The sequence below is a fragment of the Populus trichocarpa genome, chromosome 10 (assembly GCF_000002775.5).
Source record: "Populus trichocarpa isolate Nisqually-1 chromosome 10, P.trichocarpa_v4.1, whole genome shotgun sequence".
Classification (NCBI taxonomy): domain Eukaryota; kingdom Viridiplantae; phylum Streptophyta; class Magnoliopsida; order Malpighiales; family Salicaceae; genus Populus; species Populus trichocarpa.
This window is the reverse complement of record NC_037294.2, coordinates 13,200,058-13,219,184: the sequence shown is the minus strand read 5'-3', so window position 1 is coordinate 13,219,184 and position 19,127 is coordinate 13,200,058. Positions and strand designations below refer to the sequence as shown.

The following is a 19,127-nucleotide window of genomic DNA, read 5'->3' as shown; positions in this document are numbered from 1 at the left end:
TGGTTTTGTTAAGTATTGTCGGAGACGGGGATCTCCCCTGGCTGAGAAATGCTTGCCAGCAAAAGCGAATTGCTGCACAAAAAAGCCACTGAAAATGAAACGATTAAGCTAATTACAAATGAAGTCACTGAATGATTAATAGTTACTGCGAATGATGTAGAAGAATAAAAAATTGTTCTATAGTTCAGATTTCTGTAAATCTAGAAGTAAAACTATAAAACTGTGAGTGGTTTTCTAAATTAAATACATGATGCACCAGACAAGATTTCTTTTGCAGCCATCAGATATTAAAATGGCGAATTTCCCACAAACTATAAAATTTCAGATGGTAAAAGATGAAATATATGCCTACCTCGTTTCGTGACAGTTCATATCACTTTTCCAGCTTGTTTAGATAGCATGGCAGAGACGAGAGAGAAGGAATTGCATAGGCGACTGGGTAAGATTTTGGTCCAGTTTTGAATGACGTTTTATTCTAATGGATTCAAAATCTGGCTGATTTAGTCCCAGTATGGTGATACGCATTGTTATGCTGAGCTATACATAGCAAACTGAAATATCGTTTAGATGGTGCATGATTGATGAGGGAAAAAAACAGTGGAATTTGTTCAAATGCAGAGTCAATGCAGTAGCTACTGATTTCCGACGGCAGCCCTGAAATCTGACGCCGAATCCTCTCCTTGCTCAATAGCAAAGACCCCCTTGTCTAGGACCCAATCCTCCGTCATTGCCGGAGAATACACTGCCTGATCAGTAGGGACAAGATGCCCAGCCTCCAACACCGCAGTATTGCTAAAACTCCCCCACTTCTGCACATACCCAGCAAGCACTCCTTTCACTTTCCATGCCTTTCTCTCAGCCATCAAGTACTTCCCTAACCCTTCCCATTCCATCGTCTTAACCCAGGCCTCAGCAGAAACCACTCCATCTCTCAAATCAAAATGCCCTTGATACAACAATACCTTACTTAAACACTCTGCATCACATCTTCACTCAATGCTATCCCCACCTTGTCGCTACAATCTGCAAAAACTATAGATTCATTTGCCCTCAATGCCTTCTTTACTTCTGATATTCGCATCAGTTTAGTAACTAATCCTGTTTGGTAAGGCAAAAAAGAAATTTTATTGTAATTAATCACGTGTAAAACAGTTTAGTAACTAATCAGATGTAATTGTGCCGCTCGGTAATAAAGCAAATAAATAAATAAAATTTAATTCTAAATTTATTTAATATTGAAATATAAAATTAAAAAAAAAGATCCTAAAAAATTTCAATGAAAAAAAATCATGACATTTCATTGTTCATTGCTGTAATAAAATACCAAATTCTTTTAGTACATATTGATAATATAAAAAACTAGCATTATTATTATTTATTTCACTCTCTGTTTTTTTTTTTTCCTTCGAAAAGCTACAAGCAACTAAAATAAGCCCTTAATTATATTAGTGGTTCTAGTTGAGCTCCAGAATTTGAAGTCAAACATTATTATAAAAACACTGCCGCGAGGTGCTTTTCTCGTAGACTTTGCACTGTGCATTCTCTTACAGATAATTGTGGAACGGAGCAGTAAGTATTTAATTTGATCATTAATTTTTTTTTTACAATTAAACCATTTTAATTCCAAATTAGTGCCTAATTACTTTTTTTTTTAAAGAAAAGAGTTCAATTGAAAAATAAAGAATCGAAGTAAAAACATTATGCAAATAAATGATGACATTGAATTTCATATAAAAAAATTTATTTTTGCCTTTTATTTTTTTCAGTTAATAGGTGATTAGTCTAATTAATTTTGATGCCAACCTTTATTTTTCTATTTTTTCAATTTATTTTAAGAATTAAGTTTCATAATTTTTTTAATTTCATTTATATTGGGTTATTATGATCTCATGAGTTGTGATGCAGATTTAATAAGTTAACTTAGATTTACTCTGATTAGTTTTTCGGTTTACATTCTATGAGGCTATCTTAGTGTCATGTACCGGTTATGAGTTTGGTGACTTAACTCAAGTTGACCCGGGTCATTTTTCATATCTTTTTTTAATTAATTTTTTTTCAATTTCATTTTTCATAGTTAGATTGATTGAAATTAAATTTCATAATTTGTTTCAATTTACTTTATACGGGATTATCTTGGTCTCATGTCTTGGGTTATGAGTTTGTTAGATTAACTCGAATTGTTTTCTGATTAATTCTCTTTTAATTTTATCATTCCACACTTGATTGATTTTGAATTGAGTTTTATAATATGCTTGATTTGCTTTATATTATATTATCATGGTCTCATAACTTATGTTGTAGTTATGACAGATTAAATTGGATTGATCTGGATGAATCTAATATATTTCTATCTTAATAATTTTTTAAAATAAATATTTTTTTCAAGTTGAACTATATTTGACTAGCCATTAAATTTACTTCTAGGCCCACTAAAACTACCCGACCATATCAAATCAAACCTTACATATTTTATTTTTTTACAAAAAAAAATAAAATTATAAGCTCAACCTCAATTATTTTTTTTAATATGACGTGTAGCGAAGAAGGGGCCATCAAATATGTCCCGCTACTATGACACACTCCGGTGCTGAACATGCGATTCGAACAGTTAAAAAGGAAGTAGAAAAATGGTAGTAGTATTTGCTAGAGAGTGCCAAATACCATGAACAAGCACTGCATCTCCTTTTCACTTCTCATATTACGTCTACAAATTTTCACTTCTCATATTACGTCTAAAAATTTCGATCACTTCTCATTAATTGAAGCTGCATTTATTTTTCTGACAAGTTGTAAGTTTTCAGTTTCAAAACTATTATACTAGACCATGCACGCAAGGTGTTCGATTAAATGTTTCTATTTGTTATTCCTTAACCATATCTGGTGTCTCTTCACCTTGCAGTTTAACCGATAATGCCGATGCTCTATCATGGGTTAAAAGAAATATCAAAGATTCAAAAGCTTCGCAGAGTCGTTTCTTATACTGGTTTCTATTGCTTTGTTGCTGTCATGAGCTATGCTTATACAACCAATACGTGAGTCAAATGCTCTTTTACTCAAGTCTACAAATGCATGTGTTGTGATTTCTAATTATGTTTTTTGCTCCTTTTCTCTGGTGGGTTTTAACGTTTAATTTTTTTTGTCTCTTTTTTTGCAATTTTTTTGTGGCTTGAATCTTAATGGTTATTTTGATTTTCTGTTATTACCAGAGATTAGTCTGTTCATCACACACACACACACACACACTATCTGGACCTTGATTCTATTTTTTCTTTTCTTGGATGTTGTAGAACTAGAGCTGGATATTCTAGAGGTGACCAATTCTATGCAGCTTATCCTGCTGGGACTGAGCTTTTAACTGACGCCACCAAGGTCTGTGATCAATGATTGCTGTCAAATAACTTTTGTGGTTTTCGTGTGCATTTATGCTTGATTTGGATTTAAGAATTTTATATGTGCTGTTTGATTTTTGTTGATGGTAGCTATATAAAGCTGCACTTGGAAATTGCTTTGAATCAGAGGAGTGGGGTCCAATTGAGTACTCCATCATGGCCAAGCACTTTGAACGCCAGGGGAAATCGCCATATGCATATCATGCAGTAAGTTTCACAATGCTGGTAATTGAATACAGTTATACTTCATCCTCTCATCTGTATACTCAATATTGTGTTTGGGAGTTGAATTCTTTATTACACTGCATATATCATATAGTGTTTCTGTGCAAACGGATCGTCATGAATGACCTTTACAAGATTTGAGTCTCATCAATTTGCACTGATGGTGAAATTATTAAATTGTGCTGTCTTTCCAAAACCCTAAAAACTGATTGTGTGATATAAGTTGTGTGACGTGAACTCTTTTACATTATTCCTTCAAATACTAAACAAAAGAATGTACATCATAGCATGTAGTTTTCTGTGGATTGTTAGATTGTCGAGATTTATTCTATAAAGGTACTGAAGTATAAGTATTGTTTTTGGAATAAGATAGTGCAGAAAGGGGCAATTAAGAGCCTCTTCTACTTGCGACTGCATCTTTTAATACCAGCAGTACTCAATGGATTGGTGAATTCATTTTGGCATTCTTGATAATGGCTCTTCATTTGGTATTCAGAAAAGAAGGATATGAATCATGATGTCAAAACCCCAAGAACACATATATAACGGTTGGAAACCATCCTGCCTGCTCTGAACATCATGTTCTTTGCACATTGATAGGTGATAAAAGTTGAAGAATCTGGTGCTATTGAATAAAATTTCTTTCTTCAGCTGTTATTTTAATATAGCCTTCAAGTTTTGACCTGAGAAAGAGAGATTCTCGTCACTATTATAGAAGATATTTGGAGTCGATGTTTTGTAATTACCAATGCTTCAAGCATTTGCTTTCTCTCTCGATTAGATAATACCAATTATGACTTATGAGAAAGTGGAAATTAAGCCTACCGAGTCTGCATTAACTTAAGCCTGAAAGTTCTCGTGATCTTTCTTTCTGTGTGTGAACTGACGTTCCCGTGCTCTTCTGCTTTTTAACCCATGCATTTATATATTTATATTCTTGCAGCAATATATGGCACACCTCCTTTCTCACGGACAGCTTGATGGAAATGGCTAGCGTAGAAATACTACAACACCTCCTGAATGAGTGAAGTTTCAACAGTAAATATGTAGAACTAAAACCATTGCAATATTTAGTTTGTTGAATGATGAGAAGACCATTGGAATTTCTGTCTTGGGATGCCAGGAACGCGTTCCAATTTTATTTATTTTTTGAAATGGAGCAGCAGCAGAGTTGCTCATTGGGTCCATATTGTATTTGTTCTGTGTCACATCCTGAATCAGGTGGCTTTTTTTTTTTCAATAGAAGTTTCATCTGGTCTTTTCATTCTTGAAAGCCAGTACTTTGTCACTAATATGCAAGTAGATACCAATGTTCTCCTCTTACTTCTTGGGGTGAGGGAAAACAGATCTTGTATTCATTCACAAAGTTTGTGGGAAATGAATGTACTATCCTCCTGTTTTCATCAGATATATTTGGATGAAGCGGGCAATAACTATTACAGGGTGCATGCAATATTGCAATTACGCGAGAAAAAAATGCCACCCTGTTCAACTTTTTTACCGCGCGCTGACATCAACACCTTGAAATTCTGGCAACAGATCGGATATGACAAGGGGGGTTTTTGGAAGTCAAAAAAATAAAACTTTTAATTTTTTTTTAAAATACTTTTAAAATATAAAAACAAAAAATTATATAGTAAGGCAGGCTGTTACCCTACAGCACTTTTATATATATATATATATATATTTTGGTCATCAAATCTTTAATTGATGGAGCAACCTCACCTAGAATGTGTTTTGTGGATGACATTTTCCTATGCTTTTGGTTTGGTAACAGATCAACTAAAGGTTTTCCATAGAGGGTACAACAACATTATCAGTTTCTCCCGGTTCCACGGAAGTGAAACTGCTGTCAGTTCATGTACAGTAACAGGACTGCCCTGCCAGTCAAAGAACAAAGGTTCAAGTCCTCAAAAATTATGTGTTGTTAATCAATAAAGTAATCTGCGAACTGTTAAGGGCAACATTTGATGCTACTATGGATCTCCACCCAACAATACAGGTAGAACTTTATCTTAACTATTGTTGGAAAACCTTAAAGGAAACATAAGCTAAGATCAGTCATGATTTCTAGGATTCCCTTCTTAACTCTCAACGACTGGGGCAGAACAGTAGCTCAACCTCAATCGTTAGCTTTGCTTGAATAAAATTCGCAACCATGTAAACAGGAAATGTAGTTTCATGCTGAGATTTGTCAGAAATGTTGATTAAATGGAAGAAGCCAGGGAAGGAAGCATGCACCCGCTGCTACCTAATCAAATACCCAGCGATCACAACCCTTTCGGTTGCAAGGGCCAACCGTTTGTTGTAGTATAGAATCAAACAAGTGGAAGGCCTCTCAAGCAATATAATAAAAGCCCAAAAAAGCAAGTTCAGCCACACTCCTTTCCTGCAGGCACCGGGAGCAAGTTTGACCTAGAGCAGAACTTAAGCCTGTGCCTTTCGATATTTTGTCATACCATATCCATGTTGTTTAGCTTTAGCCATGCTTTACTAACCAGAAAGCAACTTGTCAATCTCATCTAAGTATCGCAATGACCATGATTCTTAAACTTGATATTTGTATTCTGAAGCATTAGTTTAACGTCCTCTGAAACAAGAAGTTGAGGAAGTTCTCTCTTTTCTTAGAACAATTATATGTCTGCCAAAATCACTCATGTATGGTCTTATCCAATGGTAATGCCAGTTATATTTACTTCCTTGCATTAGACAGGTAGCCTGTTGTGCTATCACCAGTGATTCATTTATATGATTCCAAATTGCCATGAATAACAGAACAGCACTGATGCAGCTCATTTAAGGATCTTACACCAGTAAAGAGAAGGCATGCAGCAAAATGAAGCAATCCTATTTTCAGTTTGTCTGATAAAAAAGCACAACATTATACATGCGGAACTGTCGCCTAAAATAAACCAGTGCCCAGCTATTTAATTTCCCCAGCACAGAGAGGTAACAATAAACCGGAGATGCATACCATGTGGGGGTACATTCTTCATGCCCCGCTTTTTGAGGCATGATTTTCACATCATTTGTAGCATATGCAAATATTATTAGAGAATGCAAGGAGTAAAGTGTTAGCGGTAGTACATTTAGTGAGGAACATACCAAGTAGTAACCTATGCTAAAACCTCCAGCAGTTTGTTAGCTGAATAAATTCATGCTTTCTGAACCAACCTCCAGTAGATACCCTCCAAGATGTGCAAATAGGATCCCAATATTGATCAGAGAGCATGTACCTGGCGATCATTTCCAATTAGTCCCACAGATGTTGAAGCGCAAATGCTGTCGCTTCTCAACAGAGTACGTGGGCTACACTTGGGTTTGGTAGAGCTGGTCTGCATGGCTACAGCATTTCGGTTAGCAGATTGTAGTTCTTCAGTAGCTTCCGACTTTTGGGGGCTCTGCTTAGCTGCACGAGAAAGAGAAGATGTACTGCGCTTTACAGTATTCTCGGTTTCATCGGCTGTGCAGATTCGCTCCCTACAAAAAAGAAGGGGCACAAATAAATATAAATAGTTTGATCAAGTAAACCATGTAGAAAAAGAAGTGTTTCCACCACATTACCTAGGCAAGGACGTCGCATGCTTCCTGTGGTGGGGGCTGTTTCTATCACTTTTACCATCTCCTTCCTCAAGATGAGCAAATTGTTCCTTAAATCGATCAACTCCACTGGACAAATGAAATCCAAATGAAATAATAATCAATGACTGCTCTTTGAACAAACAAGGAGAAACCATGGTATTATCAAATGATGCAAAGTTCTGAACTAATGCAATTAATAAATCTAACTTGCAAATGATATTTTCATTTGGAATCAAGCTTAAAATTGTCTCTCACACAAACTTTTACTGCATAACATGCTCTGCTTCTTTCTCATGCACACTAGCAATCTTGTTTGGTATCATCATTTTTGTTGCATGCTAATAGTGAAATGGATCTCTCATCTCTATAATGAAGCATCAACTGGATAATATAGTAACTAACAAACATGCTGCAAGAAAAGACAGTATCCGGTGTTTTCTTGAAATCTCTCTACATATAATAATGTTGTCAACATCCTAAGGAAATTGATTGATGTTTTTTTAATGACAGCTACAGCAGGTAAGCTAATCACAGATTTGGGCAAGCATGACTGACTCTAAATAGGGTGTTCCATTGTTTTATGCACGTGCATTTTCCTTTTTCATTCATTTCACTGTAATAACATTTTTGTTATTGACCTTGGATACACAAAGTGAGTCTGATCTGTGCCCTGAAGGTACTCCTTCAGCATCTCTGGATGATACTCCAAAATCTGTTTAATTGAAAATAAGATAAATCACAATTCAAAACTAAGGAAGTAGGGTACCACCGAAACAAGCAGAGTAGCAAAACTGAAGCAAGCATCGCCCAATATCGTCTTACCTCTCTGTAAATTAGCTCTCTCACATCATCTCTTGTCAATTTCCTCCTTTCAAATTCAAACTCAAGTTTTGAAATGGGTTGTCTTGAAGGTTCTTGCTCCTTATCTGCCAGCCCGTCAAAATACAGATCAGCTAAAGCCTGGAGAGTGAACAGAAACCAATATCAGGATGGAAACTGTATAAATCTAGATAAGAGGATCATGAATAAAAGGGGTGATATAAAAAGTTCTATGTTAAACTATTTTTTTGCTAAATCTTACCTCTTCAGCAGATGGACGGTCTTTAGGATCAAATGCCAGCAACCGCTCAAGTATACACAAAGCTGATCGGTCTACATCTGGAAATTTTTTAGAGAAAGGAATTGGCTGCTTTTTCCTCATGCTACTCAAATACTTCCTAGCTTTTTCATTCCCAACCTGCACGTATCACAAAAAAAAAAGTTGATGAGAACAGGGGCATAACCAGAATTAGGAAAGGCTGCAGTTTCTAAGATAGCAAACGAAATTGATTGAGAAAAGTAACAAACTCGTGCAATTGTATCAGCAGCAGGAGTGCCAAGCAAATCAGTTATGAGTTCTAATTGATGCACCACATTTTTTCCAGGAAATAAAGGTTTCCCCGTCAACAACTCTGCAAATATGCATCCTATGCTCCAAATATCAATGGCAGGAGTGTACTGCAGAACACAAATTTTAAGAAAAAATGTCAAACAAAATCTTGAACGCCAAATGAATAATGGCACGAGCAATGCAATTTAGGTCACATCCAAAAGAAGAAGAAAAATGAACCATGGTGCACAAAACATTATCGAGCATTGGGAAATGCTGGATAGTAGATGAAACAATGCAAAAAATGAACCACCACAGTTGATCAATCTGTCATGTCAAACTATAGCGGCAGAAAAACAAATCGGGTATCTGACATGATTTTCTTAACCAAATTCAACTTTCAAGGATAACAAGCTGCACATTGATGCGATAGATGATGTTGGAGGGTTGCAAACTTTGCCGTTTGAACTTGTGGAGGACATCTTTCATTCTTTTAATGATATTGAAGGTGGGAGGGGTTCGAATTAAAACCAATTCATCCACATTCTTGTGCTCATCTCAAAAAATTCTCCGCAGATAATTAATTAGCATAGCAAAATGCATGTGTGAAACCTCCAAAACACTAAGCTGGATTGAAATAATAAAAATCAATAAGTAGACTGAGCAGAACTTAAAAGCTGGATTTCAAAAATAACACATACCGACAATCAATTTTATTTTATTTTTTTCAATCATGAATGCAATAATAAACTCAGTAAGAAGGAAAAACAGTTCATATTTACATGCCTTGGAGGAAAACGAGCCGCAGAGTTCAGGGGCACGGTACCATCTAGTTGCCACATAATCCTTAACAAAAAGAAAACATTCTGTAAGCCAACGTCGATACCATACAGAATATAATCTAACTAATGTTATAATCCACGAACATTACAATTAAACGGTATAATATAATACAATTAAGCACTGAAAGGTGAAACCGGGCTTCAAGAAGACACATACAGTCCAAAAAATAGCAGAAGGAGCATTAGTAAATGACACACGAGCCAGCCCAAAATCACAAAGCTTTACTTTACAATCTGCATTAGCCAGAATATTTTTGGGCTTCAAATCTCGATGAAACACATTTCCTGCAAAAACCAACATGACAAACAAAAACATTTCGGCAACGAGAAGTCCGCAACTCATGATGTTCAAAAACCCAAAAAAAAACAAACTAGAAAGCAGTCCTTCTAAAAACCTGTATGTATATATTTGAGACCGCGAAGAAGCTGGTACAGGAAAAACTGATGATGTTCAGGAGTGAGATCGTCATTTAACTTGATAACTTGATGAAGGTCAGATTCCATCAACTCAAACACAACATAAACATCTTTAAACTCTCTTGGAGAAGGAGGGAGCATAATATGTTTGATTTCTACGATATCAGCGTGTTTAAGCAGCCGAAGCAGCTTGATCTCACGTAGAATCCGAGTAGCATCAGAGACATGCTCAAAGACATTGTTCATCTTCTTGATAGCAACCCTCTCTCCCGTGTGAGTATCTATGGCGGATGCGACAACGCCATAGCTTCCTTTCCCGACTACTTCTTGAATTTCATACTGGCTTGCTTCTCCATACTCGGTGAAAAAATCTCTGTCAAGCATGATCTGAACAGGCAAAAAACAAAATTGAACAAGGCCAGAAATCTACAAGAGAAATCCCAAATCTAAATTATGTAAGGAGAGAGAGAGAGGCGCTACCTTAATTGCTCGACGGTGAGAGAGGTATCGAAAGAGGCAAGCAAGAACATAAACGGGATTTTTAATCGAAATTCAAAAATCTGTTCTGTGTAACACGAGCAAACGTGTGGACACGCATTTTATAGGAAACAGCCGAGTCAAGGGAGATTTTTGAACCCGTCAACTAAAGCGTGGAAAAATTACAATTTTTAGTAAAGTAACACCTCATGTTTACTTTTAATTCCAGTTTTTTTTTTAAATAATAATAAAGCAAAAGCTCGTGTTTATTTTATTTATTTGCCTTAACCAGTCAAACAAGGATCGGATAAATTATCTGGGAACAAATTCGCTGTTTTAGATCACGGATGAAAGGTCAAGATAGTAATAAAATTATATTCTCATACCTATAGATTTTCTATTTTCCCTTTTTGTAGTCGTTCCAGTTCCTTTGTTTTTGCATTCACAAAATTACTTTTTAGTGGTTTTGTTGATTATTGGTTAAAAATATATTAAAATAATATTTTTTTAAAATTTATTTTTGATTCATCACCTTGAAATTATTAAAAATATTTTTTTAAAAAATAAAAATATATTTTTAATTGTTTTAAAAATAATGTTACTGCGGCAAAAACAATGAGTAAAAACTAAAAACATCGTATAGTACTGGACAGGCTTTATCTGACGGAGGAGGGTAAGGAAGGAAAAAAAAGACGGATGAATTTTAATTAAAATAAATAAATAAAAAAGTGAGATGGTTCCTCGAAAAGCGTGCCCTATCTTATCCACCCCTACTTTAACGGAGAATTGTTAAAAAAGAGTATCTAACACGTAAGAGAGAGAGAGAGAGACTATTATGTTATGTGGTGATGTGTGATGGACTGGGTTGGTGGCAGCGAGGGGTACCGGTCAATGAAGGGTGTGAAGGTAATTGGACCTCCTCGGGAACTCCCTCCACCACCAGATGGAACTCTCTTGCTTTAATTGAAAGGACATGTACCGGAGGACTGGGTTGTCTGGTCTTCTTTTATCTCTCCTCGTATTTATTGTGTCCACACAATTAGTATTAATGGAGTATGTCCCTTTTTCTTGAAATTTTAGTGGCGGGTATGTTGATTGTGATCATAGCCACATAAATATTGTGGCGTGGCATTATTATTATTATTATAAATAAATTTAAAAAGTATGAGTAAGATATTGTAGAAATACATGAAATTTTTTTTCATTTTATCCCTTTTAAAACGAACTAATAAAATATATTTTTTTTAGAGTTTTAATTTTTTTTTCACATGGGTCCATTAATCATTGCCATATTAATGGAGGAATCGGTTTTTTTATGTTTATTGTGGATAATAAAATGATTACATTATTATTGTGATCAAAATTTTCAAAGATAGGAGCATTTTTATCTTTTTAATTTCTTATACATGGTAAAATGGATAAATTAACCATAAAAAATAAAGTCTCAATAGTCGGGGCATTTTTATATTTTTACTTTTGTAATAATCAATGCTTTATTGAAAATTTAATTTTTAATACACATTTAAATTACCTAACTGCCATCAATAAAAAAATCCAAAGCTTCCTTACAGGGGCTTTTTGGCCTTTCAATCCTGACTTTTTTTATTATAGTTTGGAGGACTAATGGGCACTTTATCTTTTAATGAGTATAAAAATATTAACAAAAACAATAGACACAAACATGTATATTTAATGAGTATCAAATGTTTTAATATTAAATATTTTTTGATTAGGTATCAATTTAACTATACATGTTGAAACATTTCGATTTATAATTAAGAATTTTTTATTTCCAAACACGTGTTGGAAAAACCTATACATTTATTTTTTTCACTGAAATATCATTTAATTAGTTAGATTTTAAATTTCTTTTTAGCAATTTTCTGGTTTTTTCTATAAAAAAAAAGATGACAATGTGAAAACCAATCTTAAATATCACTTGTGCCAACATATCAGAAGAATGGTAATGTGAAAAAAATCGAGTCCTTGTTACTTTGTTTCAAATTTAGTTTCTGGCAATCGGATGACCTAAAAAAATTCAGAAACTCTTTAAAGATGTGAATAAAAATAAGTTAAGGGGCAGCTGGGAATCATGGACGTGTTTATAAGTTAAGAGGCCTCAATCTCATCTCAAAAAAAGGGACGATGTCGGTGCATGTCGGCCCGGTCCACTCTTCTTTCATTGAAACGGGCGAGTAGATATATGACTGGTATTACCGAATAAATAAATAAATAAAATAAATACTGCTGACAAAGCGGCACATTTTTGGCGTTGATATTGAAATTCATTCATAGATATATACAGTGCACATACGACGAGGTTTCACCTAATCTGATAATGAAGGTGCTGAAGAGACACGCTAATTATCAGTATTTTTCTTTTTATAATTTCTCAAATTCTCCTCACAACTCATAACCGCTCTGAAATAATTAATTCTGTTCAAAGAAGATGTCACGTTCCATACGTCTTAATGTGAATGATAGTTTTTAGTTTTTTAATTTTTTATTTATTTTTAATTAATTTTTTCTGGTGTTTTTAAATCATTTTAATATGTTAATATTAAAAATAATTTTTTAAAATAAAAAATATTATTTAAATATATTTTTAAATCAAAATACTTTAAAAAAAATGAACACCAAACTTCTAAACACCACCGAATCAGTATCAAATGGGATTAGATTTGCCAAAGACTTCACGATTTATCTTGTACTGTAGTGTTACATCAAGATATTGAATGGGTTGGTGACGGATTGGAGATGGGGTATATTTGTTTTTGAATATTAAAAATATTTTTTTAAAAGTTTTTTTTATTTTATTTAGTTTTTGCTTTAAATTAATTATTTTTATATTTGTTAATATCAAAAATAATTTTTAAAAATAAAAAATATTATTTAATATATTTCTAAATAGAAATTACTTTAAATAATAATACTTTTAATTTATTCAATTCTCCAGCCACACATACGGGAAGAAAGTGGTTCTATCTTTGATCCATCGGTGCCATATCCAAATTGTTATGAAAGCACTCAAGTAGACATTTTTCTTGGGGACTTTGAAACAACTCCAGCAAGTGAACCACCAGCACATGTCTTTGCAATACAAACTAATCAAAAAAAAAAAAAACAAAACAAAAAAAAACAAACAAACAAACTAATCTTGATATTTCAACTGTCCAAACTGGTAACACTACTAACCACGAAAACGAGAATTATATCGTTACCATTTTAGTAGTCAAATCTTAATTATCATGCTGAGGTTGCTAAAAATAAACTGTCTCCGGATTCCTCAGTGCCATTTTGGAGGCATTTGTCCCACCTAAATGCCCCGTCACGGGTAATGGTCTCTGCGTTCGATATTTGCTTAGGACCTCTCCCGCAAATTGTTCAAAAGAAGCTTTGGTCAGGGTGTGAATTGGCTGGCTTCTGCTGCTTGTGCCAAGACCATGAACAACAACAGGTTTTCCTTTGAGAGGCGACTCTTCCTGCTTTTCTTGTCCCACATGAAACTCAAGCTCATTCTTGCATTAACATCTTTGTTTTTTTTTTTTTAACAGGGGGCTTTTGATACTCAAAAGCTCAATTTGCTGCTGCCTAGGACCTGTGTGTCAATTTGGGGGATCGACCACCGATTTTTTTTTAGGCTGCTTTTGTGCAGTCAGGCCACAGCCAATGAGAAATTCCCTCTGCCACACTGATCTCTTGTGGCTGCTCTTCTTGCTTTTTTCTTTGCCAAGAATGGAAAGGAAGATCCCAAAAATGGAGCTCTCAAGTTCACAACACCATCACCTTCACCATCACAACAGGAGGGCATCTTGGCTCTGATGTCAATTTTCTGCTCCCGCGGTTGACTATGTTCCGTAATCACATTATTTTCCCACCTTTCAAGTTGCCCTTGATCCTCTAGAGATTCCTCTCTTTTTAATTTCCACCATTGACCCAAGATTGTCATCCTCGGGCACGTGCACTCCCCTCGAAAACAGTGAAAATTCCAGAAGCTGTTCCTTAAATATATTCGTCTTCGTCACTGAACCCATGCACACATCCTATCAAGATAAGGAATTCCACAAACACGCACAAAAAAAGAAATATTGATGTGTGACTGCGGTAGGGGTTTGTTGATGCATTTTCAGATAGTTTAAAATGGGGAATGACGATTTTGAGCAAATATTTACTTTTTTAGAGGGAGGGAGGGGAAGGGCGGTCTTGATGTGTGGCTGCGGTGGAGAAACACTGCTCATGCAAAGCTGAAACTTGCAACTGTGATGTATTGTACGTACCTGGAAACGAAGCCACGGCTAAGATAGTTTTTAATGTCAAATATTAATTGAAAATTTTAAGGAAAATACCTGTTTTTCTCACCGTATTTCTTCTTTTTTTAAAAAAAGCCAAGTAAATTTCGCTGCATGTTAGAAATTGAATTAATTGCAACCTTATTTTGTTAGGTATCAAATTTTATTTTTTTTAATTTTTTTTCAAAAACACTTCCAAATCACAAAAACAAACTTGCTATTAAACTAAAGAAAACACCAATATCTTGCTATCATCCATGCACACTAAAAAAAAAAAAAAAACTATAATCGCCAGATGCTTTTGTGGAGAAAATCTCGCCAGTATGTGGTGGAAATTCCATCAACATGTTACTAAGTAATATAGCAATTGCGCCTAAACCCCTTTGAAGTTTCATTTAGTAAATTTGTCTGTCCATTTGAGAAAGCGTTTTTGATATCCATTCTCTCTGATGAAGTAACACCAAGCTTCTTGAGCAATCCCCAAAATATTCTGGGATGGACTGTAAGGAGTGCTATTCTGTTCCTCGTAAAGTCCATACTTCTCGTATTTCTATTAGCTGAAATCTGTGTTCATAAACATGGTAACCCCTTCGTGGACGCTTAGGAGAAGAGTATAGGAAAAAAATTAAAACAGCCGTGTTAACAATGAGTTGCAGCTCAATCGACATTAGCCGTTCCCTCTCCGTTCAAGAGACCTCAAATTTGAACCTCTGCTTTGTTTTATTTATTTATTTATTTTTTAAAAAAAACAGCTGTGTTGAAGTATAGGTGAAAAAAGAAAACCCTGCAAGTTTTAACTTTGTTCTTTTTCTCTTTCTCTAGGCCTGCAGTATCATCATAAAAAATGAAACAAAAATGATTAATCCTCGACGAGTTTCAGAAACCAAAACTTAGTTTTTCTTCGTTTACGGCATGGTTCACTAGAGTTAAAGCTGTACACATTGCTTATCTAACGCCGACGGTACCAACATTTAAATCACAACAACTATATTTCTATTGATTTTAGGTTGTTTTGAAATTTAAAAAGCTTATGGACGTCAACTCTTCAGTATGCAAGTAACTTACACAAAATTATGAGAATTAATTGAACAAAGAGTTTTATTACAGTTACGCAACCATCTAATGTTGAAATTCTAACTGACACTTCCATTTACAAAGAACAGAGTCCTACAAAGTCCAGATTTCATGGAGAGCCACCTACAAAAGCACACGCACACCGTTTACCACTTTGAAGATTTACATTTAGCAGCTATTCCATTTTCATTCAAGTAAGGCCTAAATGTCCTCATAACTTCTTCATAAGTTGGCCTCTTGTAGTCCACTGCCTGTGGTCAATCGCTTTCTTATCTCAGTGAGGATTCAAATGTACATAATATAATGTTATAACATCTTAACTGTTTTCTGCACCATACCTGCTCAATAACTTCTTCGGGGCTAGCCCATTTCCACTCTGCAAATTCTGGGTCTGCTTCGCCACTTGCTAAGTTGATCTCACTCTCATCTTTTGTTAATCTCATGAGAAACCTGCCATACAAAACTTATTAGAGAATTATATAAATTATATCTTGGGTCTCACCTAAACTTAAGCTTTTGAGTTGAAATGGTTTTTGACAAAACTCATTGTTACCCCTGAAACCATATGCAGAAGCAGCAGGGTAGAACATTCCATTTCTCTTATACTATATCATTCCAACTATTTCAAAATCGTCATTATTTCAGATACACAAATAAATCTAGTTGCAAGTAGCTTAACAACACATGTATGTAATCATAGGATAAAAATAACTGAGTTTTTTCCCTCCTTCAGATTCACAAGATCAAATGAAATTCCCGATCATCAGAAACATATTGGGGTTCAGGTTCATTTAAATATAGTTGGATACTCACAAAGATAAAAAGAGATTTATAGTACTAAAAGGGATTGGATTTGGGATCAGAAAAATGAGATGAAAATGTCACGAAAGAATGGTCCTGATATTTCGGTGCATTTTGATTGCAATTCACGAAAACTGTAATAGTGCAGTCATATTAGATACTGCACATTTAATTGCTCCAATTTAAACCTAATGTTATATTCTTTCACAATTGTAGAGTGTGTACTCGACGAGACAGATAAAGAGGTTCACCACTTTTGTGCCTGTCCGTGCCATTCACCTCCCCAGAGACGATTCACCTTGGCCTTCACGGCAGGGGGGAAGTCATAAGTCAACCAATTTGGAACCTGTGATTACAGAGCCAACAAAACAGAAAAGGATTGATCGTGAATTCAAGGTTATAGCTTAAAAGACGCATTCACAAGAGTACTTGAGAGAGTGCTTGTTTTCGGTGCATGAAAAAAATAACTAGTTGTCGTTCTGTTAGCAAAGTTGATCACAAACCTCGGCAATAGTTTCAGCAGAGACTATCCCTGTTTCTTCCATCAATTCCCTGATGGCTGCAGACTTAGGCTCCTCACCATCTTCAATACCCCCCTGTCATGGGAAATCACAAAGATGAACACATAAGCATGGCTGAAGGGTGGAAACTATAGTCGAACGAGAACTAATGTAAATTCAGAGATGCTGATATCATAATTCTTCTTGTCAGACATCTGCAAAGGTTGGTTCAAATGAATCCCGTGAATAACCTACTCAAGGGCCACTCATTATCTAAACTCTAGGAAGTTACCTGCAAATAGGTGGAATCCTATAGCATCACAAATTATTTTCATCACATTTATCAAATAATCTGAACTTGGAACAGAGTGCCGGAATGAGTAAAAATAGAGAACTAGAAGGTGTCCTCTACTTTATTTAACAATAGAGCGAAGTCCAATGCTCTGAGAATATTCTCAGTGAGATCTTGTCCGAATGTAAACCAAGACTGTGATCGGTCGGAACACTCACTTCGGTGGTCAAATTAAAAACTAAGCTTACTTAACATTATAGAAGAATTGGAATCACAATTTTATTCTTCTACTCACTGAATAATAGTAGAAGACACGCTCGAGGGCGAGAACAGAAATAATAAGAAGTTGAACAATTCCTGCACATTTCTTAGGAATTAATTACTGTTTCAGAAAAATCAAATCCAATGTGGTATTACCTGAGGCATCTGCCATGCTCCTGGAACATTTAATCTTGAAGCCACAAAAACCTGCAAGTAAATAATTAACAAGGGAACATTAATTATCATGTCTTCTCATCAAACACCAATTTCAGAGAGCGAGGGACATGTGGAAGGGGAAAAAAAGAGAGGTCAAGTAACAACTAATAAGTGATCAGTTGTCCAAAAATCGAAACAATTTTTTTTTATCAATTAATTAAAAGAAAACAACCAAGGTACTAGTCAGCATAAGTTATAAATCAGATGAAAGAAAAAAGTGGTGATGAGCAGACCAGGTTATCAGAGTTGATGAGACAGACACCAACGTTGGGGCGATATCCAGAGGGCAGACCATCCATTTTGTGCCTGCCTTGCCTTTCTGATTGGTGATGATGGTTATCGGTAATAGTATCGATGATAGAGAAGAAACACAAGTACTCACAGCGATTAAATGCTTTCTTTGCCCAGTGTCGTTGAGAGGGAGAGGGAGGGAGGGAGAGAGAGAGATTTCAGGGAAATGATAAAAAGGGTAGGTTTTATGGGAATAGGTGACGCTGACCATGACAATTGGCTGACTCTTTTTTTTTTTATTTATTCATGGACAGACTGACTGAGAGAAGTTTGAGATTTTGTCCACTCTTCAACTTATCCTGCGCACCCCACTTCTCCCCCCCCAGGTTCTTTTTGGTAGGGCCATTGTTGATTCATTATTTAAATTGGCTTCCTGTTAGCTTTGCTATGTTAGGCTGTCGCTAACCTTATCTGCCTTATTGTAAGCTCGCGCTTCGATTCTTTGATGTCTTTCTCATGGAGTGTTTGATGACTTCTTCTTTTTATTTAATTACATAGAAAAATAATACTTGGTTAGTGAAATACTTTAAACAAATATAATGACATTTTAATTTTTAATTTTTTTAATAATAAAATAACATGTTTTTTATACATGAAGATATGTTTTCTATTTATTTTGCATGTGAAAATTTATCTTATAATAACTTTAATTAAATATATATATTTTAAAATTATAATCGTAAAAAATATCACAATATCAAACAAATATTTAAAAACAATTCTATCATAAAAATCGCGTCATTGCTTGCGACATTAGATGTCACTAGCCTTCAATTTCTTACTACATTATTTTCAACTAATATAGAAATGGATGTATAGGAAGTATTGAAATTTCTAACTTTAATTAGCAAAAAGTCTCCTAGTCAAAGGAAAAGTGGGTTGAAGTTCAGACCAGCAAGCACTTAACTTCAGCTATTTTTTTGTTTTTAAAATAGTATAAATGTTGAATATTTTAGACTCTTGCTTTCCTGTTTTTTTTAATAAAAAAATAAAAATTTATAGATGGACGTTAATTCTGGGGTTGTTCGTTATTCGTTTGGTGCGAGTGCCCCATGGCAACTGAATTATAAAAATAAAAATAAGGGAGAGATCACGTTGTATC

General features: G+C 34.9%; 3 protein-coding genes across 6 annotated transcripts; 1 reads left to right on the top strand and 2 right to left on the bottom strand.

Annotated features, from left to right (window-relative positions):
* The first annotated feature begins 2,490 nt into the window (after positions 1–2,490).
* On the top strand, positions 2,491–5,020 carry LOC7475529 (uncharacterized). 3 transcript variants are annotated; one of them, XM_024610527.2, is made up of 5 exons: positions 2,491–2,630; positions 2,900–3,032; positions 3,288–3,369; positions 3,480–3,614; positions 4,558–5,020. In XM_024610527.2, the coding sequence occupies exons 2-5, from the start codon at positions 2,911–2,913 to the stop codon at positions 4,606–4,608; spliced, it is 390 nt and encodes a 129-aa protein (XP_024466295.1). In that variant the 5' UTR covers positions 2,491–2,630; positions 2,900–2,910; the 3' UTR covers positions 4,609–5,020. The 3 variants fall into 3 exon arrangements, with proteins under 3 accessions (XP_024466295.1, XP_024466294.1, XP_002315883.1); XM_024610526.2 differs by having other exon boundaries at positions 2,540–2,789; XM_002315847.4 differs by having other exon boundaries at positions 2,551–2,789; positions 3,480–3,596.
* A 1,421-nt stretch (positions 5,021–6,441) lies between these two features.
* LOC7459782 (mitogen-activated protein kinase 17) lies at positions 6,442–10,471 on the bottom strand. 2 transcript variants are annotated; one of them, XM_024610523.2, is made up of 10 exons: positions 10,305–10,471; positions 9,803–10,211; positions 9,565–9,692; positions 9,352–9,411; positions 8,544–8,693; positions 8,278–8,433; positions 8,019–8,156; positions 7,835–7,908; positions 7,179–7,283; positions 6,442–7,094 (listed from the first exon to the last, which is right to left on the bottom strand). In XM_024610523.2, exons 2-10 carry the CDS (start codon positions 10,206–10,208, stop codon positions 6,836–6,838), a joined length of 1,476 nt encoding a protein of 491 aa, XP_024466291.1. In that variant the 5' UTR covers positions 10,209–10,211; positions 10,305–10,471; the 3' UTR covers positions 6,442–6,835. The 2 variants fall into 2 exon arrangements, with proteins under 2 accessions (XP_024466291.1, XP_024466293.1); XM_024610525.2 differs by lacking the exon at positions 9,352–9,411.
* Positions 10,472–15,651: 5,180 nt separating this feature from the next.
* LOC7459781 (nudix hydrolase 25) lies at positions 15,652–18,271 on the bottom strand. Its single transcript, XM_024609697.2, has 6 exons — positions 17,968–18,271; positions 17,675–17,725; positions 16,969–17,061; positions 16,717–16,811; positions 16,003–16,114; positions 15,652–15,915 (listed from the first exon to the last, which is right to left on the bottom strand). Exons 1-6 carry the CDS (start codon positions 18,031–18,033, stop codon positions 15,811–15,813), a joined length of 522 nt encoding a protein of 173 aa, XP_024465465.1. The 5' UTR covers positions 18,034–18,271; the 3' UTR covers positions 15,652–15,810.
* Between the last annotated feature and the right edge of the window lie 856 nt (positions 18,272–19,127).

Excerpts from the sequence above, each read along its gene's own strand:
- LOC7475529 (XM_024610527.2), top strand. The coding sequence starts at position 2,911 with ATGCCGATGCTCTATCATGGGTTAAAAGAAATATCAAAGATTCAAAAG. Across the intron at positions 3,033-3,287 it reads TATGCTTATACAACCAATAC|AACTAGAGCTGGATATTCTA; the intron begins GTGAGTCAAATG and ends TGGATGTTGTAG. Across the intron at positions 3,615-4,557 it reads CAGTAAGTTTCACAATGCTG|CAATATATGGCACACCTCCT; the intron begins GTAATTGAATAC and ends ATATTCTTGCAG.
- LOC7459782 (XM_024610523.2), bottom strand. The coding sequence starts at position 10,208 with ATGCTTGACAGAGATTTTTTCACCGAGTATGGAGAAGCAAGCCAGTAT. Across the intron at positions 9,693-9,802 it reads TCTCAAATATATACATACAG|GAAATGTGTTTCATCGAGAT; the intron begins GTTTTTAGAAGG and ends TGGTTTTTGCAG. Across the intron at positions 8,434-8,543 it reads CTGCTGATACAATTGCACGA|GTTGGGAATGAAAAAGCTAG; the intron begins GTTTGTTACTTT and ends TGATACGTGCAG.
- LOC7459781 (XM_024609697.2), bottom strand. The coding sequence starts at position 18,033 with ATGGATGGTCTGCCCTCTGGATATCGCCCCAACGTTGGTGTCTGTCTC. Across the intron at positions 16,115-16,716 it reads CACGGACAGGCACAAAAGTG|GTTTCTCATGAGATTAACAA; the intron begins GTGAACCTCTTT and ends TTTGTATGGCAG. Across the intron at positions 15,916-16,002 it reads CCGAAGAAGTTATTGAGCAG|GCAGTGGACTACAAGAGGCC; the intron begins GTATGGTGCAGA and ends GATTGACCACAG.